General features: G+C 40.1%; 1 protein-coding gene across 2 annotated transcripts; it reads left to right on the forward strand.

The window, feature by feature from the left end:
- Positions 1-6308: 6308 nt before the first annotated feature.
- On the forward strand, positions 6309-9296 carry LOC131253591 (RING-H2 finger protein ATL74-like). Of its 2 annotated transcripts, none has more exons than XM_058254646.1 (2): positions 6309-7478; positions 9067-9296. In XM_058254646.1, exon 1 carries the CDS (start codon positions 6860-6862, stop codon positions 7445-7447), a length of 588 nt encoding a protein of 195 aa, XP_058110629.1. In that variant the 5' UTR covers positions 6309-6859; the 3' UTR covers positions 7448-7478; positions 9067-9296. The 2 variants fall into 2 exon arrangements, with proteins under 2 accessions (XP_058110629.1, XP_058110628.1); XM_058254645.1 differs by lacking the exon at positions 9067-9296 and adding an exon at positions 7844-8509.
- Positions 9297-20077: the final 10781 nt, after the last annotated feature.

Raw genomic sequence — 20077 nt, forward strand, 5'->3', positions numbered from 1 at the left:
AATGTACGTCTGTGAACGGGTCTGGGCTTGGCCACGCTAACCGGATCGGATCAATCCTATCGGGTTCTAATGACATGGACTTGATAAACCCATGAAATTATCAAATTCATGAATTTGCATTGGATTTGAATTTGAATTTGTTAAAGTTCAAAGATTATCTTTTGAGGGGTCAAGTTATAAATCCTTAGCATTTATACCATGGAAAGAGCATTTATTGTAAGGAAATAACTTTTTTTTATTATTTTTTAACTTATTTTATTTTGTGGAATTGTCAAGTATAGGGTTTGCTCTGACATCCATACCATGCACTTGGTGGGTCCTCTTTAGATTATGAGATATGTAAAAAAGGTTAGTTATATCTATAATTTAAGTAAGCCACAACATTTGAAATTGTGTTAAATTATGCTTAAAACCTCTAAAAGCACTTAATGGGGATCGCCTGAGTTTTATATATGGCTGAAACTTAGTGTGACCCCTCGTTCAAGTGGGACACACACAATAGATGGGCTGGATGTTTGAACCACTTCTCAGTGGGCCTTATAAATAATCACGAAGGTTTCAATGGGTAGATATCCACTCTCAAATGTTGTACATGGTGTGGCCCACGTTAGTCATGAATTGGCCTGACTTTTAGGACCATGGTCCACCATGTAAGGGTGCATCTGACCGATGAGGTGGCCGTCTGACATAATCATGGTGGGGCTGACAGAGCTTGACCTCACACCTCATAATACCATTTCCATGTATATATATACATTAGAATGTGTCTAGCCTTGTACAGTGAATAATAAAAAGAAAATCTTAATATTAGAGGAACCATTTTGCATTTCCCTACTTTTTACTTTGACAATGGATGGTCATCATAGTTTTTATATAATCAAAGGGTTGAAATATTCATTTTGAGAGATGTTTTGAGTGTCTACTATGCATGAGAAGCCCAAATCATTCATTGAAAAGAAATAAATTGCAATGGACGAAGTCCCGATGTTCTGGAGGCGGATTGCATCTTGCCCCACTTAAATGATAATCCATCTAGCAGGGCTATGTGCAGCTCACTGTAATGTATGGGTTTTTATCCACACTGTCCATCCATTTCTTCGTATCATTTTAGGGTATGAACCCAAAAATGAGGTCAATCCAATGCTCAAACTGACCACACACTGCTGATTGAACGTTGAACATTAAAAACCTCTTAAAAACTGCAAAAGTTTTCAATCAAGCTGATATCTGTGTTGTCCCTTCATCCATTTATATGACCTTATGAACAAGTTCGATTGCAAATAAACATCACGGTAGGTAAGTTTCAACGGTAGATGTCATTATCACCATTACTTGCTATGTTGTGGTCCACTTGAGCTTTGGATCTGCCTCATTTTTAAGCTCATCCTAAAATAATTTGGAAAGATGGATGGACAATGTGAATAGAACTTATACATTAGGGTGGGCCCCATAAAGTCCTTGCCTAGATGGATTATCCTCAAAAGCAGGGTAGGACACAATCTGCCATTGATAAATCATATTGCAATACTTGTGGATGCATGGGATCAAATCTCTTTTTTCTTTTTTATCCTCTTTTTTTTTTTTAAATAATTTGATTTCACCCTAAATTTATAGATTTTGTAGTAATGTGTGTTGTTGTACTGCTTTTATTTTTGACTATACATGTATGGGAGTGACAGAATTGAAATTGCGGCTCAATTAAAATCGAACAACTATGACCCCAAGCGACAAGATTGGCAGACACGTAGTATATGATCGAAACCTTATGAGATCAGCCGTCTATTTAGCCATTTGCTCAATGTGTAAATACGATCATACAATATTCAGAGGGTATAATTCGTCCTCTGGTGATGGGTTGCACATTTGCCTTTGGTATGAAAGGATTTTTCAATACATATAAAGTAAAATGAAGAGGGGATTCTTACAGTCAGTCACAAGGAACAGTTGCAAAACACGTTCCTGAATGAAAAATTAAATCTAGCGTGCGAGCATAAACTTAAATTACAGCTAGGATTACTAGCTATTTGATTAACACTAAGGATTACACTACAGAACATAAATAACAAGCTGAAAGTAAAAAAATTACACTAAGAAATGTAATTTGTTTGATAGAAAAAATAGAGGATTATATTATGAAATGTAAATAGACTGATTATTTTGAAAGGATAATTGAAAGATAATGTTTTGATTGATTTAGCATGAGACAAAATCTCCTGCTGAATTCATTTACTACTTATAGCTTTGATATAACCATCTAGATCTTTTCATGTTTTGATAGTTACGTTAACATTCACCACTACTTGGCTTCCCTTGATTCTCTTTCTATGATATATTCTCTAACCACTCCTTTACGTTTGCTCTCTCACAGTGTCGTGTTATTACTTGATACCTTCTAACTGTATTAACAGGAAATGTTCATCGTATATCCTCGCAAATCTTCGACTACACCACGTGAATCCCTACATATCACACATATATAACCTATATATCTTGATTGGTTCACTAGGAATGGAGATGAAGGGGATTAGCAGTGTGAATTTGGAAAATTCAATAATAAAACAATAACAACGAGGAGAGATTTGAAATTGCAAATCCCGGCCATCAGCTTAGAAATGAGTGACACGTGTGAAAATCCTCCGTAACCCCCCACCATGCATGATGTGTGAGTGCTATCCAATCCATTCATTATATGTGATGTGTGAATGCCAACCAATCCGTTCATCATATGTTCTTCTTAATTCATGCCTCTGACCCCATAATCCAACTTGATACATAAATGAGGTACGACAAATCGACAATGGATGGGGAAGCCTACCATATAAACTTCTAGATGGGATGAGGGGGTCCACCGTGTTGTCTACATGTCATCCAACCCATTTATCAGGTGGGCCCACTAGGATGAATGGTCATAACAAAATTCAAGCCATTCCAAACCCTATGTGGGCCACAACAAGTCTGTGTAGGTTTTAGGCATGATGGCATTGCTCCCTCTGGTGTTTCCTACCTTAGTCTTTTTACAGGTATTATTCTTGGGATGGACGGCGATCATGAGACGGACCAGATGCACGGTTTGGATTCCACACACACACGTGCGAGCTCAACACAACTGGATGTATCGTAATACGTTAGAATGCATCTGATTAGTAGTGTGGACTTTAGAGCCTGAATGGGAAGGGTTGGATCTTGATCCGGGTCCGGATTTATGTTCGGGTCCAGATTCGGGTCCACTGTTAGACATGCATTTCATATGCTCGGTGATCCGTACAATTGATATTGCAGGCCTCAATTTGGATGGAGGAGGCATCATGAGTCTCCTATAATCGAAGATCCTAGCCGTTGAATCAGTTGCATACAAATCAACGCTCAAAATGACAACACAAGAACTATTGCCCTAAAATCAGTTGGAAGATCCTAGCCCTCGAATCAGCTGCATACAAATCAACGCTCAAAAAGACAACATAAGAACAATTGCCCAAACCCAGATATCTTTGGTGGCTCATCAGATCACGAAGGTTCCAATCTTCCTCCACGAGGTGTCCCGTCAGATCAACGGTTTGAGCCATCTCTTCCATGGTAGATTGTCCAAACCCATACGTTAGTATGATTTTTCCACATGCAACGGCACCATTGCTTGTGGTGCTCTGCCGTACGAATTCTCCTCTAAAATGCCACTTGTGTAGCATATCCATACAATGAAAACGGTGGGCCCCACCATGAAGATCATTCTTCTCTAAAATCATCCTGATCCACTGTCCAGGTGGGTCACACCTGCATCTCAAGTCATACGGTCATTTATCCATTCATTCCAATATTGTGGCCCATTTAATGACCGTCCCTGCATAATTTTTTTTTCTTGGTGATCTCCAAGCGTGGCCTACCGTTTCAATGGTACGGATTTCCTCTAAAGTTGTCGGTTGGAGAGATAAATGGTGGGACACCACAAGCTTCATGTGTGATCTTCTCTTTTCCATAAAACCCTTAGACCGTTGGTTGCGAAAGGTAGGAATGTAGGTGAGAACAGTGGGTAGTTGTGATCACAATCTTGGATGGACGGTCCAGATCTGATCTGAATGACTGGAGTGTCCCATCCGAACGATGTGTAGTTCGACACGTGCCAAACTCAATTGCACCTAACCCATGTCACATGAAGGTGAGTACTCCAGATATCTTTGGTGTCACGGATCAAACAGCCTGGCCAGAAATTCTCTCTCTCTCTCTCTCTCTCTCTCTCTCTCTCTCTCACAATGTGCTAAAATCAGTGGGGCCCACCAAACATGTGGTCACTAATCAATATCTCAATGGAAGATAAACCACCCAATACAAATATCAAGCAACCCCAAGTTGAGTAACGAGCGTCCTAACCACCAGAGATAGGATATTTTCAATTTGGGCTACAAGACTAGGATGATAGTTTACCACCACCTTTTAAGTTGCTTGCCTCATCATCTTCCACATGGTATTCATTTACAACAATTCAGACCGTCCAACAAGTGGGCCACATTGTGGATGGAGCATAGCTTGATACTCATGTTGATTGAACCATACTGACCATCTGATTTGACTCATTTAATCTGCACCGTTGATTTTTTAACCATGGTTTGGCACCGCACGAATTCTCTACGATTTGATCTTGACCTTCCATACTGATTGGGATCTGATGGAAGGACAATGACATTTCATCAATAGATCAGGAGGATCATATAAAAATACGGTTGGACATGGATTTGGCCATCCAACTAAGCATTTTAAAACATTAATCATAATTAATCTGTGTAAGACACCACAATAAAATATAATAAGAGCCCTTTTCATGTATTTCGTACTCTAAAAGCTCAATTACGAAGAAAGTGATGCACACGAAATGCAATCCCTTTCAGAGTTAGACTGTGGAAATTCATCCATGGAATGTGTGGGCCCATGGCTACAAATCAAAACAGCCCAAATCATGGGCCCATTGTAGGTATAGATTGACAATCACACAGGTCAAATGATCCCAACCATCCAATTTTTATCAATTGAATAGAGTAGGGTTAAAATGAAAAGTTATACTGTCCAAAATTCAACATACAAGATTCGGCGGTTAAGATTATTGGGTCAGTGTAGTTTTCAAGGTATGTTGTATCCACCGTTAAGTCTATTGAACAGATACTTTTAGATTTTTCACATGCAAATGTAGTCAGTAGTTTCATTTGACAGTAACAAAAGTTTATATATATATATAGAGAGAGAGAGAGAGAGAGAGAGAGAGAAAGAGAGTATTTAGTATAATAGCATTGTGGCACATATGAGGTGCTTGAAGATATAAAATAACATATGAGCGCCTAAAGATGTAAGATGTTCTTCTTCTTTTATAAATGATATGGATTGCTCACCAGCTTATATGTAGCATACACAAAATTTCGTGAGAAAAATCAACATATACCTTCACAGGATTAAGTCTAACTTTTTATCTTCATTTTATAAGTTACCTGCAGAAGAATAGCAATAGGATTATTGTCCATGACTTACTAGCAACACTTCAAATGGGTTTTTAGCTACTGATCTTTTATGCAAATGACAAGAACCCATTGAAGATGTAGATTGTTGGCTGACTCTGCGAAGTAGCAATGCCATTATTGGTCAGGGCTCTATGGCACCTTGATATATATGTTTTATTCATGTCATGCATCCTTTTTGCTAGACTATTTTAGAGTAACATCCCACAAAAAAGTACATCCTAATGTTAGGTGGACTACATCATATGAAAAATGGTGTTTGAAGTCTATTATTAAAAACTGTTTATGCTACAAAAGTTTTGAATCAAGCTGATGTTTGTGATTTTTCTTCAACTAGGCTTGTGTGAACTAATCAACAGGTTGGACAACAAATAAGCATTATAGTAGGCCCTATAAAGTTTTTAACCATGGGCATTCAATTACCATTGTTTTCCTATAGCTTAGTTACCCTGAGATTTATACGTAACTCATTTTTTTTAGCACATGCCTTAAAATGAGCTTGCAAAATGGATGACTAGTGTCAATAAAACATATACATAATAGTGAGGCGCATGGAGCATTGATTGACGGGTATACGTAGCGATGTTGAAACTAGCAGGGTTAGCATGCAATCCGCGTCCCTTCTCGGATGGCGATGATCATGATCATGATGATGATGATGATGGACACGGTGATAAGATGATAGTAGATCATGGGCCACAATTTTATGCAATCCTTCGATCATCACCGTCATTGTTGTAATCATCCTTGCGTTATTAGTTTTGAGATATATACTTTGGTCCCATGGGAGAGTCCAATTCCTATCTGGAATATAGAATTTGGGACCAAACGGTCCCAGGTTCTGATCACAAACATGTCCCCTCTTCACCACCATTTATCTACTTTATCCTCTTGTGACTACGAAAGAAGATGCTCTTTTTGTTGTACCTATCTACCCTGAGTCACCACAACATTACCAACTCAAAAGCACCCTTCCCTTCCTTTTATTGAAAAGAGATCAAACAAATACTCAAAAAAGGCTAAGAAAATCTCTCTCTCTCTCTCTCCCTCTCTCCTCAAATCTAGCCATCAGACCACCCCCCCCCCAAATTTCCACTTCGAAAATATCCAAAAATCAAAATTCGAAACCTACAGCGAAAATCCGGGTACTGTTTCTTCACAAATTCATCAACGGGCGGCCGAGAATTCATCGATCCGATCTGCACTTTCGTGGGGCTCAACAAAATTAATGAAAACAACAGATAGACGGTGTGGATTCATCGATCAACGGGAACTAAACGAATTTCACATAGCCTATATTTTTCTATCCGGGTCGAAATTTGAGTGGTACCTCCACTAATCAGACTCTATTGTTTACACTTGCAATGGTGATTCCACCTCGACTAGTAGCCGGCACAGAGCCTCAGGCACCGGTGTCAGCCAATGACAATAAGACACGTGGCACATACGGCGGTGAGGTGGCGAATTTCGACACGAACATGGTCATCATCCTCGCAGCGCTATTATGCGCACTCCTCTTCGCTCTTGGGCTCAACTCTATAATGCGCTGTGTGATGAGGTGCAGCCGCCGGATGGCTTTCGAGTCGTCGGATGGCGCTACGGTCCGTCTCGCCTGTACCGGCCTGAAGAAGCGTGCATTGCATGAAATTCCCGTGACCGTCTACGGGCCGGAGTCAGATATCCGGTCGGCGGCGACTGACTGCCCGATCTGCCTTGGAGAATTCATGGAGGGAGAGAAGGTTCGGGTCCTACCTAAATGCAACCATGGATTTCACGTGAAATGCATAGATAGATGGCTCGTGGCTCACTCATCATGCCCCACGTGTCGGCACTCGTTGCTCGATCGGACGGTGGTGGATTCAGCTGATGTGGAGTCTGGGACCCGGACCCGGACGACGGTAAGCGGGTCCGGTGGGAGTGATGGGCCCGTTGTGGTTGTGGCTGTCGGATAGTGGTCGACCGGATTGAAACATTGTTACGAAGGTTTCTTTCTTTTTCTTTTTTATTTTTAATTCATCTTGAGAAATGATCCGGAGCTCACAGTGCTATATAAATTATAGTGCTCCTAGTAGCAATCGGTCAATCTGAGCCGTCTATTAGGTTGAAAATACATTTTATCTGCTACACTGTGAAAATTAAACTGTTTGGATGAATTGATCGATACTTAAGTAGCCCTTCGTTCTTATAGCCATCCGTTTTCCAGTTTATGGATGGAATGGTTAGGATTGTCTACTAAAAGTGATTCTTTGAAATCAAATGCAATCCACGATGGGCCACAAAAAATAGATGGTTTAAATTGTTGATTAGGCCTGTTTTTATGTAATCGATCTTAACCATCCATTTTATAGGCAATTGATCAGATGGTTAGAAGTGTCTTCGTGTTATATTTTTTATATGGTTGGCCAGAAGATATGCAATCGACCTAACAGACGACTCAGATTGGTGGATTGGACTGTCTAATTGTTGCAATGCAGGTAGGTGTATCTTAACTTCTAGCGGTGTAAGAGCACTGGATCTCTTTTCTACTTTAGGGTGCGTTTGGTTGCACCAAATATCTCAAAATATCATAATATTTCATGATAACTCACTAATTTGGATCAAAATTTGAAATTTGGTGCAACCAAACACACCCATGTGTACAAACAAATCTCTCTCCTTCTCTCCTCTTCTTCTGTGCAATATGTTGTAATATTCTGCAAGTTGTGAATAGAAAAGCTTGAAACCTTATAATTGTAAAAATCAAGGGGGAAAATGGACGGATGAGGCAGATCAGATACACACACCCATCTGGTGACATTGCATGCAGGGATGTGAGATCTAAGGCGTCCATCATGTGGCTAGCATCATGTAGATGCGGTGGCCAATATATCACTTTGGTTCACTTATAAAGTGGGCCACAATATTAGAAAAAAAATGATACATCAGGAAAGCATTGACAATGTTTCTCAGCCGTTAGTTTGTGGGGTGGCCTGATTATAAGATGGAATTTACATTGATGAACTGATCTTACTGAAGGGTTGAGTCTTGCACCATATTTGAGGGGTTTATTTTGAGTTAATAGTATACCACGTATGCAAGTTTTAGTGACTGGGTATCAACGATCGCAGCCCGCACGAGTATCAAAAAAATAGGACGCGACTTTTCTGTAACCTCTGCCAAAGTCCCCACTAGGAGGAAGCTCTGTGGGGCCCATCTCGTTGTTTGTGTGAAATCCACTCCGTCCATTATTTTCTCCGAATTGCGTTAGGATAGGAGAATAAAAATGTGACCGATCCAAACCTCAAGTGAGCGACGACACAGGAAATAGTGGGGATGAAAGCCCCACCGTTGAAACCTTCCTGGGTCCACCTTGATGTTTATATGCCATCCAAAACCATTCATAAAGTTTATTCCCACCAGGATGAACGAAAACATAAATACTAGTCTGATCTAAAATTTCTATGGCCAAGATGAGGGTTTCAACGGTGACCGTTCAATCCAACTCTTTCACATGGCGTGGCGCAATTGAGGTTTCTATCTGCATGTTTTTTGGATTATTGTACTAACATGAGCTCCAGAAACTGACGGACAGATCAGATTTCACACAGACATTGTGGTGGGTCCCACAGAGCTTCCGCCTACAACAATTCCATGCAAGCGGGAATTACAGGAAATTCGCGTCAGTTGAAGCACTTTCGAAACTTTTTACTGGATTCTCCCAGCAGTGATTTAGTGTGCCACGTGTCATAACCTAATTGGTTGTCCTCACGGTTGTCTTCTTTGTACGACCAGTTTCAAATCGTTTTCGGTTGCTTTCTGTCATTTAATCCAATAAAATGGATTAGGTTTGTCTTGAAAAGGCAAGATAAGGCTCTGGTGGAAATTGGACGGTTTGGATTTACTGCGTGGGTGCTTGTGTATGATCTCTATCATACTCTTTCAGAACATCATATATTTCCTCTTAAAACTCCAACGGATAATTTTTTACTGTAGATACTACCTTTTACCTGCCTTAAGCCTCAAAAGACCACAAACATTAGATAACCAAAGTAGACTCGTGTTTACATGGACAACCTATTTCAGACAAAAATAACCCTCCTTTTTCACCTAACCCCAAAAAACAGCGTCTAGTTTGGTAATTATTTCAACTCCAACCGCTTTGGTTCCATCAACCAATGGACGGTTTGGCGATCGAAGAAAATATAAGCTGCTGATGCACCGTGACACAAATAGTGTCATGATGCACCATTTTGTAAGTATATGGCTCATAGCCCGAGCTCCTGACCGTTGATCTCAAGAGACCCATAACTGATGGATAGATCATAAAAAAGAATCGAAGATCAGATTATTCTAACTCTCAGATTAACAGCCTAAAACCTGTAATTGGGCGACAAAACAACCATATGAAATAACAGTCATAATTAGATGAATAGGATCTATTCTTATATGGAATTTTTTTTTGAGAGAATTATCACTTATCCATTAAAGGTTGGTCCCATCGAATCAACGGTTTGGATCATCTAGTTGTATCCCCACATTATACAAAATAAATGCTTCAGTATAGTTCATGTTGTCATGCATCAGGACCATATGATTCCTCTTGGTGTGCACATGGGTGACTAGGAATAATAATAGTCTTTAATAGATGGGTAGATATTTGATGCTCTGGCGGTACATGATGGATAATACGCAGGCAATTGCATTTGTACACGTGGCATGTACTTAACTAAAGATAAACAGTCCAACTCATCGAAACCACCGTAGATAGCTTATAATCTTAAAATAAGATTAATTTGTTGTTTTATGATTAATGAATGTTTATTTGTTAAATTCAAACCGTTGATTACTGTTCACATTGACCGTCCATTGAATATGAGCTAATTGATCACTCAAGGAGTCTTTTCATTATCAACATTGTTCTATAAACTATCTAAATCTGGGCCCACTAACTGGTCGGTTTAGTTGAGATAGTTAAGTGTGCAAGTTCAGAAAGGGGGCGTATCATCCATCACACTCAGCCAGAGTACGAGAGCTTTTCTTGTAGTGTATTATGACGTGGAATCGAATCTCAGCAGTCTTTAAAAATTTATTTTTTTAAAAAAATAAACAAAAACAAAAACAGATAAAAATCTCGGCTCTCTTTTGCCGATACTCTGGCAGAGTGTGATGGATGATACACAAGCACTTATAAATTGCATATCTTTCATCCAACTAATTCAAATTAAACTGTCCAAATTATGGGTCCTAGTATATATGCATCATATACCATACATTAAGCCTATTTGATTATCTGACTATCAGATTAGTGGGCATTTATTGGACGGTTGAGAATGAAAATATCTAATGATCATGTTTCAACTAATCACCGTCAATGAATCAGAGGTTAGGATTGTTTTGGGACTGTGATTTAAGAGTCAGTGTGCTCCACAGTAGTTTGAGTTAATGTATGCCTCTACAATTTCTCAGTACATGCTCATCAAGCGTCATACGAGCCAGAGTATCAAATAAGTTACTCTTTTAAGATGGCCATTTAAGTAATCCGGAGGACCATCTGGAACTGGAGGGCAGTGGACCATTTATGAAACTGGAACACCCTTAACGATAGAAACCGTTTATCCACCCAGTCACACATTAGATGGTTGGCAGATGAGTCGTACCAATTGTTTTAATCAATTCAAACAAGTTGGCAACAAGTGTGTGCTAGGGTGGCTAACACTGAAGTGTGATCTGACGGTGGGTGTACAAAAAAAATAAAAAAAAGGTGTGTGCGAGGCTGTTTTTTTTTTTTTTTTTTTTGGCGTCCTTGCTTTTGCTCCAGTCGTAGACTCTCAGGATTTTCAACACCGGATCAAGGGTTCGAGTACCCATAGGTGGTGAAATCCCACTAAGGCCTGAGTGTGTGGTGGTGTGTATGCATGTGTTTAAAAAAAAAAATAATAATAATAATAATAAAAGGCTTGAAATTTTTTTGTGTGATTAAGATGTATGAGCATGTTAGAGTTGACTCAATGGTTGATTGAATTATTGATGTCCCCTCAGTGAGATGGGTAAATTAAAAACAAGACATTTGATCTAGAGATTTTCAAACTATCTATATTGTGATAGGTTTAGGCAATTTATGAAATGTTATAAGGTTAAACCTTTTCAATGAGTTCTTTTTAAATTGTCTGCGACCCGCTCTACATCATAAACTAAAAGATTCTTTCTTTCTATATGATTTACTACTAAAGTTTAACAATAAAAGTAATGAGAGATGAAGCTATAAGTTGAAAGTGTGTTTTTCTATTAATGCTTTTACAATAATTGGACTCATGATTAGTTTGGAAGATGACAATCTGTTACTTCCCCAATTAGAACTGAGCTTCAAAGAGGGATAGTCTTGATGTGCAGGCTGCGCGTTTATTCATAGGTTGATCTAAATTGGGCATCATGATGAGATGACCGATGGAGGGCGAATCTTTGACAATATATTTATTGCTGAAGAAATAAAGAGAAAGAGAAAGATTGTCGTAGAAATTCTGTATTTCAATGTGTATTGTATTGGAGGAAGAACACTATCTTTATAGTATAATTACAACCTATTGATAGTAAATATGCATAGTTGTAAGAAAGATCGTAGATGCTAAATATAGGATATTACATAGCTAGAGAGAATATTACATAACTGGAGATTTATAATCTAATATAACAAGATCGCACAAAGTATGGTAACAAGATCACACAATATTCTAACAATTGCTAGATCGGAACCGAACTTCATGATAAGATGGTTGGTGAGGTGATAGCTTATTTGTGTTCTTGATCAGAACCAAGCACATGGCGAGACAGTCATGAATCGATTATCCATTCGTCGTTTGATGTGGACTAAACTTCGGGGTGAGATGGCTGACAGAATCACCTATTATGCCATATGGAAGCCTCACAACCTTCCGTTCAAAACTGAACGATCTTACATGCGATCTATTTGGACGTTGTGGATAAAGGGTGGAGAAATAAATTAAGAACAAAAAAACAAAACTAGGGGCTCCATGCTATGAGAAGTAATGGGGCTAAACTAAAATAGATAAATAAATAATAAACTAAAGACTAAAAACAAAACTAGGTGCTACATGCTATAAGAAGTGATGGGGTTAAACTAAAATATATAAATAAATTATAAACTAAAATAGATAAATAAATAAAAAGATAACTAATCATGGTAAACGAAATAATAAAACTTGGATTGCTTGTATTGGCGTGAGACTCCAAGCTTTTTTCGATTGCTGCTTTTGTAAGTTTCTTAGAGGCGGTACCCTTGGTCTTTAGCATTTTGAAGTATTTGAATGTTCAATGATACAAATCTTCTTCATTCTTCCACGTTAGGTAGCTTATTATATGGTTATGTGTACAAGAGAGACCCTTGCTCCAATTCGTGCATTGGCTGAAGTCTTCTCATCTCTAAACTCCCGTGGTAGAAAGTTGTTGGAGTCCTTGCATCACTTGTCTATCACATTGGTAGAGAGTTGTTTTCGCAAGCCTATAACATTAAATGCTAGATGAAGATATGCTTTGATTATATTCTAGCATTTAATGCTAATAGAGAAACTTGCTTTAGTAAGGCTCTTGCATTTTAAATAGATTAATTTTGATAAAAATTTAATATTTAACATTCTTTTATATACACATCTTTTATTCATACTTGAAGTTATCTACATCACATGTGGCTGGGTTGCTATGTAACGTCTCTTAGACTGGTTAATCCGGATACTATATCATGTGCAAACGACTCTCAACTTGCGAGCATGATTTCACCCATTATTTAGCATGTAATACCAACACGTGGCAACATCTTATTAGCCCACTATGAGTATGTAAAAAACGAATATAAACACTAATTAGTGAGTTTTTTGCGCGTTGAACTTGAACCATTACCCTTTATTTGAATATGGTAGGGCCAACTCGATGGTATAATCGATGGGGAGTTCAAGCAGAGTGTTAGCTCTAACAACCAGTACACGTGTCAACATGGGTTGGGTGGGGGATATCTGAACTGTGCATTATGTGGAAGATGACCCGGTTCAAAAATGAGTCCAGTTGAATCATTGGCAAGTTTTATACGACCGTCCATTGTTTTCTACACGTGTGGCCACTTGATAATCGAAATGATTCATCCTATATTTAGGTCAGGTCATCTTCTTGGGAGGCACATCTTATACATGGCTCAGATATCTCACACATGTGCCTGGTCAAATCGCAGGCTTCTCCCAATGTGCATATTAGGATAGAGCATGATCTAAGTAAACTAGCTTAATCAAAGCCGCAATGGTGACTTCGTGTTGGAAGCGGATCGCGTACTGAGTAACTCAGTACCCTTAGGGGGTGTTTGGACAGTGGGAATAAATGAGAGTAGGTGGGAGTGGCTTTGTGAAACCCATGAATTTTAGCTTGGGCCTGTTTGGGACTGATGCAGGGTCTTCTTAGATGCAGCGCCAGCCTACTTCAGGTTTCGTGTGGCTAGTGGTCGGTGCTAGGTGGACCCCACCATAATATATGTGTTTTATCTATGTCGTCCATCCATTTTGAAATATAATTTTAGGGCTTGATCCCAAAAATGAGGTAGATACAAATCTCGAGTGGACCGCACCATGGGAAAACAGTAGTGATTGAATTACACCATTAAAAACCTCCTAAGGCCAACTGCGCGGTCCACTTGAGATTTGGATCAAACTCATTTTTGAGCTCATACCATAAAATGACATGGAAGAATGGATGGACGGCATGGATGAAACACATACATCATGGTGGGACCCACAGAGCACCGACTGGGAGTTGTTGAAGCCCTTTCATCCCATGCCATCCAAACATCATGGCACAAGATCCCATGGAATTACAAAACCCATGGCATTGTAATACAATTCCCTGACAAAGCCCATCATTACATTTTTAAAAACCTATCACACCTAATGCCATCTATTCCCACCGTCCAAACACCCCCTTAGTGTACTGAGTAAACTCTGTGTTGTCCACTGTTATTTATTTATTTTATCCACTTCGTTCATCCACTATAAAATATAATTTTATGGCCTGGGCCCAAAATGGAAGAATATCCATAGCTCAAGTGGACCATAGGAAAAAGTTTGATTGAATCTCTACCAATGAAAAGTTCTTGGAGGCCACGGAAGTTTTGGATCAAGCTTATGTTTGTGCTTTCTCTTCATCCATGTCTTTGTGATATTATGAACTGGTTAGATGACAAATAAACATCACTTTGGGCCCTAGGAAGGTTTCAACGGTGGAAATCATTATTCCACATTGCTTCCTGTGGTATGGTACACTAGAGATTTGAATATACTTAAATTTTGGGATCAACCCCTAAAATTAGTAGGAAAATTGGATGGACGGTGTGGATAAACTACATACGTTCATAGTGGGCCCAACTGAGTTTACTAAAAGCGTACTGAGTAACTCAGTACGCAATCTGATTTCCTTTGTGTTGGGGTTGGGTTACATGGGATGAGTCAAATCAGACTTGTCTGATTGTTAAAAAGGGAGCGGATCGGCTGGTGATGTCACCAAGTTCTATGGGCCTTATCCTGATGTATGTGTTATATCCAAACCGTTCGTCAAATTTTTGAGATTGTTTTAAGGATTGAGCCAAAAATTAATACGGATCCAAAGATCAAGTTGACCACACTGCTTAGGTCTACCACTGAAACCATTTTAGGAGTCATGGACGTTTTGGATCAATCTGGTATTTTTTCTTTTTAAAAATAAAAATAAAAATCTTCATTCATGTTTTTGTCACCTCATGAATAGACCGGATAGAGAAAAAACATCATGGCAAGCCTATTAATATTTTAATGGTGGGCATCATTGATCCGCTGCTATTTGTGATGTGGCCCACTTGAACTTTGGATACTACTCATATTTGGGAACATACCCTAAAATAATCTTTTCTTTTTTTTCTTCTTCATTTATTTTTTTTGGGAGATTGACCATACTAGCATCGATGTATATATGGTCAAATTACTTAAAAAGATTCAACCTTTTAAATATTCCGAGGGTGGCCTTCTGACATGCTTTCCAATATTACTTAGACCAAAATACCATTATCCTTGTTTCAGTAGTTGTACGGTTTTTAAGGGAAAAAGAAGTTACGTCATATTTAATGCCAAGAAAGTGATGTGTACGGAACCCTTTTTTGTGCGTGGGCAAGGACCAAACTTATGGGGCCCACATTAATGTATGTGTATAATCCTTGCCGCCCATCCTTTTTGTCGTGTCATTTTAGGATTAGGGCGCAAATATCAGCCTTATCTAGAGTTCGTGTGCTAACTTGGATTGAGTTCCTGGAACATGAATCACAAATGCACCTGTCGACTGAAATGAAAGAGAACTAGCATATATATATATATATATATATATACACACACACACACACACATATACATGACCAAGAAAAAAATAATAAAGGGTCGCACATGGTGTCACCTAACAAAATCATAAAGAATAATATGTCCAAAAAGAATAGAACTGAGCCCTCTACGCAGCGATCCATCTACTGATCCGACGGGGTTCCGCTCATCAACTGGAAGTAAGGGAACTCGTCCTCCTCCTCGAGGCTCCCATCACCGGGCTCTACGAAGTCAGTATCACCTACATTTATGAACGGGTCTAGTTGGTGTTTTAAAACACCGTCCCAGAGTGGGAGTGAGTGATCAACTCAGTGGGTGCTATTAGCCATAAGTTGCAACAAGCATCAATTATAATAAGAATTTAATGAAAAATAATCAATCATAAACATCTATCTAGTCTTGTTAATATGCCTGCATGCAGGATGATATGATGTATGCCCTCACTACAACGCTCCCTCGTGTGACAATATCTAATGATCGCCAATGCCAACACTCCCTCAGTGCGACCTCGACTGCCGAGTCGCCAACCTAGCTAATGTCATGCAATGATGATGTTAACCGGGTTCTTAGTTAAGTCCATTCATCCAGCAGATTTGGGAATCTGATACACCCCACGTATCAAATGCCCTGAACTAGTTGCGAGGCCAAGACCCCCCAATGTGTGAGGCCGAGACCCCGCGATCCTTGACCCCGTCGGGTTTTCCCCATCCCCGACTTCAAGCACATGGGGGTGCTGAATGTGGGGTCGCTCGCGGTCACTACGGGGAGGCGCGTCACCCCAGCGTAGGCCGACAGCTCGGACATAGTGTCCCATTCCACCATGCCCGGCTCACGAGACTGTGGATCAATATTCCATCCGGTATCGATGGGCTACAACGGTGGTGGGGTGTTCCAGTTTCCATACATATGTGAGCAAACAAGGTTAACAAACTAGGTGGGTCAGCCAGTGGACTAAACCGCACGAGCTCAGGCAAGTATGTGGCGGAACGACATCGGGTACAAGCGACCCATGTAGCCTAACTACTGCCGCCCACACGTACTCGTCCAAACCCATGGGTTTAGCCTCAAGGTGGTCCTACCAACGGAACCACCTTCACTCTCCTCATGTTCCTGACCAACCCAAGGGTAGGAATAGTGACTCATAGCATGCCAACTACCAATGTAACATCAAGCATATTCAACACCATGTTCTCATGTTGCTCAACATACAATTCAAATTTCTCTAGCAAGCAAACTATTAATATCATGAATAAAGTGTATGTGTGTGGTGTGGGTTGGTGAGGAAGTTAAGCACTTCCTACACCTCAAGGGATCAATTACACAAGAACAATGAATCAATACACTAAGAAGCAACACATATGAGAGAAAAGGAAATCAATCAAACATGAGCATGTAATCATCCATACACTAGATCATGAGAGGCAAGATTTAACATCAAGGAGAACTAAACACGTCATTCCATACAATCCAATAACATACCATTCCTAAGTTCCTCTAGATTCTTCTATACAACATACCAAGCAAACAAAATCATTAAACTCCAACTATAATTGGTGCTAGGCCACCTAAGGATAATAGTCCGCACCTATGGATTGTTGAAGGCTTGAAAGACGACCCAGGAAGATATATTTTTGGGATTGAACGGCCGGAATCCCTAAAGCAAGCATTTGCATGTTAGAATCCATGTCAATCTCTTCTTAATACATGAATTTCAAGAAAAATGGGTGAGGGGTTTTACCTACATGACAAACGGACGATTCTTGTGGTTGTAGTGGAGGGTTTTCTTGGAGAAGAGGTGGATAGTTGTAAGGTTGAGCTCCCTTGGGCCCCACCATCAACAACACCTTCCTTCACACCCTTCTTCCTCTCTCTTTCTCCTCCTTTCTTCTCTTTTTCTTCTCCTTTTTCTCTCTTCTCTCCCTTTGTTCCTTATGTCAAATTCGTATGAGGAGAGGGGATGCCCCAAATAAGGTCTTTATATAGTGCCAGGTTTGGTGTAAATGGCCCTAAGGGATGGGTTTTTACTATACTAGACCTATGAGAGGGTCTTTCTAAGCTCTAGGGCCCACTATGGGGTGTACAAGTCAATATACACCGTAGAATAGTTAGCCCTAATGATGATCTATGTATGGATATGATCGGCCCGCCATTTGGATGCGCCGATCGACAGATATGATGAGAAGTCTGTTCAACGGACGCCGATAGTCGATCAGGGCCGCAGACGGATATGAGCAGGGAAATATCCTCATTCTATGTGTGAAGTTTGGTCGCAAACCGACGGTCCAAAATCCTCAACTTTGCATGAGAGTGAACGACTCAATTCACTTAAGTTCCAACTCCTTCCTTTAGGGTATTTGCACTTCTCATGCACTCGCCCTTCAGCTCAAGTTGACTAGTTCTGGATCGTACCCAGGTCCGATTCCCGCGATGGACGTCAAGCCCAATGAGACGGACATTATTCTATAGTTTTGGAACTAGTGGTCCACCAACGAGCGGTCTAGAGCTTGTTTGGATAACCGGGGCAGTTCTGTGGCCCTTCGACCATGAAACTTATAGGATAGGTGCTTCATGGCCGATGAAGGGCCATGCAAAATTTGAGGATGATTAGATATGGGGTTTGGTCGCACGGGTCGATTCGCGATCAACGGTCAACGTGTCACGATCGGGACCTAGATTTTGTAGGCGGGCGTAGAAAAATACATTAGACCTTTACCGTAAATCTGGAAGAAATCCGACAGCATGGCTGAAATCTCGGTTTTATTTACATGCGATTCCAATTCGGCATTGGTGAAGGCGCATCTGGCAAGTGCCGATTCCACTGGGCGTCCACCGGGTCCGTGGTCCGCGATGGTCCCCAAGCCCGTGAGATCTATGCTCCCCTAAATTTTTATAATTTTTCGACCTTCTCGTGTCCGCGGTATAGCCCGCACGGCTGTCACTAGGTGTTAACGGCCATCTGGCTTGGATGCCCACACCAGGTTCTATCAAGGCCCGTCTGGTTTATTCAATTAGGTTAATCTTGGTCTAGTTTATTTATGATACCTCACTATGAGGGGCTTAAACGAACGGTCTTGTGGCAAATCCTACGTGGACCCCAGGACACTGTTCTGTTTGGGCGGGACGTTACACTACACCGATGTTCAAGTGATCAGGCGAATCCATTGGTTTTCTACGGCTGATTAATTGGGGTGCGGCTCTTTATTGGTACCACCTCTGTATACACGACATTGAGTGCTAATAGTTATTAAGTAATATTTAGGTTAATTAAATAAAATTTTAAAAAATAATAAAAATTGATGGATTTTGGAAATCCAAAACAGTGAAAATTCAGGGATGTGTATAATCCATGCTGCCCATTCTTTTTGCCATGTCATTTTAGGGCTTGGGCCCAGATATCAGCCTGATCTAGGGCTTGTGTGGGTCACATAATAGAAAATAATGGTGACAATGGAACCCACTGTTAAAACTTTTCAGGCTCACTGTAATGTTTGTTAGAAGTGGACACTGCCTAAGTCAGGACTTTTTTGGGCCCAGCGAAGCAGGTCGACAAGGTGGACCGAATGGATCACCTCGTTGTGGGCCTTAAGCTATGGTACTAATGGTTTGGTAGAAAAGGACGTGAACATGTTTAAAACCACGATCCATACAACATGACAACTACAACCCATATAACATAGCAACTATGACCTTTGTAAACCATGATCCAAATGGGCCCACTTATATGGATCGTAGTAGTTGTCCTGTTATATGGTCTTAATTGTCTTGTTATATGGGTCTCGATTATATGGATCACGATTGTCTTGTTATGCCAAAATGAAAGGTACTAGTTATCAACTGCACTGAATATGAGACAGTGGATACTTGCCAGTTGCTTTATATGAAGGCCCACAAGTATGTCGATATCATCCCATGGGCTTATTGTATGGTACATGGTTTGGTAGTTAATATGGCGATCACTGCAGATTGCTTCAATAATATGGTGACATCAAACGATCGCGATTGAATCAGTTGTTATATGGGTATTAAGTTGTCTTGTTATATGGGTCTCAATTATATGGATCGTAGTTGTCTGTTATATGGGTCGTAGTTATCCTGTTATATGGTCGTGGTCGCAGTTGTCCTGTTATATAGGTCTTAGTTGTCTGTTATATGGGTCTCGATTGTATGGATCGCATGATTGTCTTGTTATATGGGTCCTAGTTTTCTTGT

This window comes from Magnolia sinica, chromosome 8 (assembly GCF_029962835.1).
Source record: "Magnolia sinica isolate HGM2019 chromosome 8, MsV1, whole genome shotgun sequence".
NCBI lineage: Eukaryota > Viridiplantae > Streptophyta > Magnoliopsida > Magnoliales > Magnoliaceae > Magnolia > Magnolia sinica.

Excerpts from the sequence above, each read along its gene's own strand:
- LOC131253591 (XM_058254646.1), top strand. The coding sequence starts at position 6,860 with ATGGTGATTCCACCTCGACTAGTAGCCGGCACAGAGCCTCAGGCACCG.